Genomic DNA, 1,726 nt, shown 5'->3' on the forward strand with positions numbered 1-1,726 from the left:
TAAAGCAATTGCGGTTATACCTATTTTGGTGAGATCTCTTCATATGGTCATTGCTTCGTTCACAAAAAATAAAATTCTTTAATTTCACGCTTAAGTAGTGATTCTTTATACGTTTAGAAAACGTAATGCTTTCTACCATCTTTAATGAAAATCGATTTTTGAACAAAAAAAACTTTATAGGAAATATACAATTTTGGCCTATTTAAAAAAGTATCCACTTTTATACTGACCGGAAAAAATAAGTATTCCGCAAAAATTCGTCAAAAAATGTATCCAATTGGATCTATTTAGATCCAAACGGCATCCCTGTTTCCGAATTTCCAAGTCTTTTTGAAAACCTAAGCGAAAGGTTCTTAGTTTCGGATTTTTATTGCAATCTTCGTGGTGACAAAAGACTCTCGGAAAAGACACATTTATTGTTATTTTTGTGATTTACTGGCCACGCTGGATGTTGTTACTGAGATTTAGCCGACCGCTTCAATCTTTCTCTTTCAACGATTTGTGTCGTGATTAACAGAGTAACGATGTTCTTAAGCTCCCTAAGTCCACAATTTATTGTATGGCCAACCCAAGAGCAGATGGAGGAATCAAGTAGATTCTTTGACAGGAAATGTTTATTTTCCAAGGCAATAGGTGAAATATTCAATTGTCAATGAACTTGTATATAAATTATATTAATTCAACTATTTAGGTTGCATTGATGGTACGCACATAAGGATAGACCCGCCAAGTAAAGGAAAGGACGATTATATTGACCGCAAAGGAATGACGTCAATATGTCTGCAAGCGTTTGCAACGAAAATAAAAAAATTCTGAACATTTTCGTTGGCTATCCAGGTTCTTGCCACGATAGTTGGGTATTTAAGAACTCAACGCTTTACAACAGATTGCCCTCTTATTGTAAAGGTAACAACCCTTGAAATCTTTACCATCACATAACACAGCATTTGGTTTCAGATTATTACCTGTTAGGTGATTCCGCATATCCCTGCAACAAATACCTAATCACGCCTTACAAAGATAATGGCCATCTAACAAACGCTAATAAATTGTTTAATATTAAATTAAGTTCTGGACGCATAGCTATAGAACATAGCTTCGGAATCCTTAAACAACGTTTCAGGCAGTTATATCACTGTAAGCTACGAGGCATGAAAAAGATCTGCCATTTTGTAAGGGATTGCTGTGTTTTACATAACATTGCCGACGAGGAAGATTTAGAATTTACGGCAAAGGCAACTCCGGAGTTCAATGAGGAAATCACCGTGCATGGCGAAGTTGCAAGGGGAAACTCGGTGAGAGATCCGATTTGTCGCGATATACAGCTCCGCCGAAATCAAAATGTTTAACATATACATACAACATGTTTAACATATACAAGTGGTCAAAGTTCAGGTCTTCGAAAAATTAAATTCCCAATATTTTGAACAATTGTGAACTGCTTTTTAAATTGGTATCGTTTTAAAGGCGGTTAAACCCCTTTCTTTTAATATGCATATTTGTATACTTTGTATATTAACATTTGAGAAAACACTTAAAAGGAAAAAATAGCTATTTTTTCTTATAAAAAATATTTTAAACAAAAAAATTACCAGTTAGTAATACAATTGAATACTTTATTTAAATAAAATAGAGAATTACCTTTAATTTGTATATCTAGCTTGTTATGTAAAAGATCAAAAACCATGGTGTTTTTATATTTTTATAAGCCTTAGGGCCGATTTTT

General features: G+C 33.5%; 1 protein-coding gene across 1 annotated transcript; it reads left to right on the forward strand.

Annotated features, from left to right (window-relative positions):
* The first annotated feature begins 301 nt into the window (after positions 1–301).
* On the forward strand, positions 302–1,524 carry LOC108364410 (putative nuclease HARBI1). Its single transcript, XM_017618087.1, has 2 exons — positions 302–906; positions 958–1,524. The coding sequence occupies exons 1-2, from the start codon at positions 777–779 to the stop codon at positions 1,347–1,349; spliced, it is 522 nt and encodes a 173-aa protein (XP_017473576.1). The 5' UTR covers positions 302–776; the 3' UTR covers positions 1,350–1,524.
* The last annotated feature ends 202 nt before the right edge of the window (positions 1,525–1,726 follow it).

This window comes from Rhagoletis zephyria, unplaced genomic scaffold, assembly GCF_001687245.7.
Source record: "Rhagoletis zephyria isolate East Lansing unplaced genomic scaffold, Rhagoletis_zephyria_1.1 Rzeph_scaffold_01552, whole genome shotgun sequence".
Taxonomy (NCBI): Eukaryota; Metazoa; Arthropoda; class Insecta; order Diptera; family Tephritidae; genus Rhagoletis; species Rhagoletis zephyria.

Excerpts from the sequence above, each read along its gene's own strand:
- LOC108364410 (XM_017618087.1), top strand. The coding sequence starts at position 777 with ATGTCTGCAAGCGTTTGCAACGAAAATAAAAAAATTCTGAACATTTTC. Across the intron at positions 907-957 it reads ATTGCCCTCTTATTGTAAAG|ATTATTACCTGTTAGGTGAT; the intron begins GTAACAACCCTT and ends ATTTGGTTTCAG.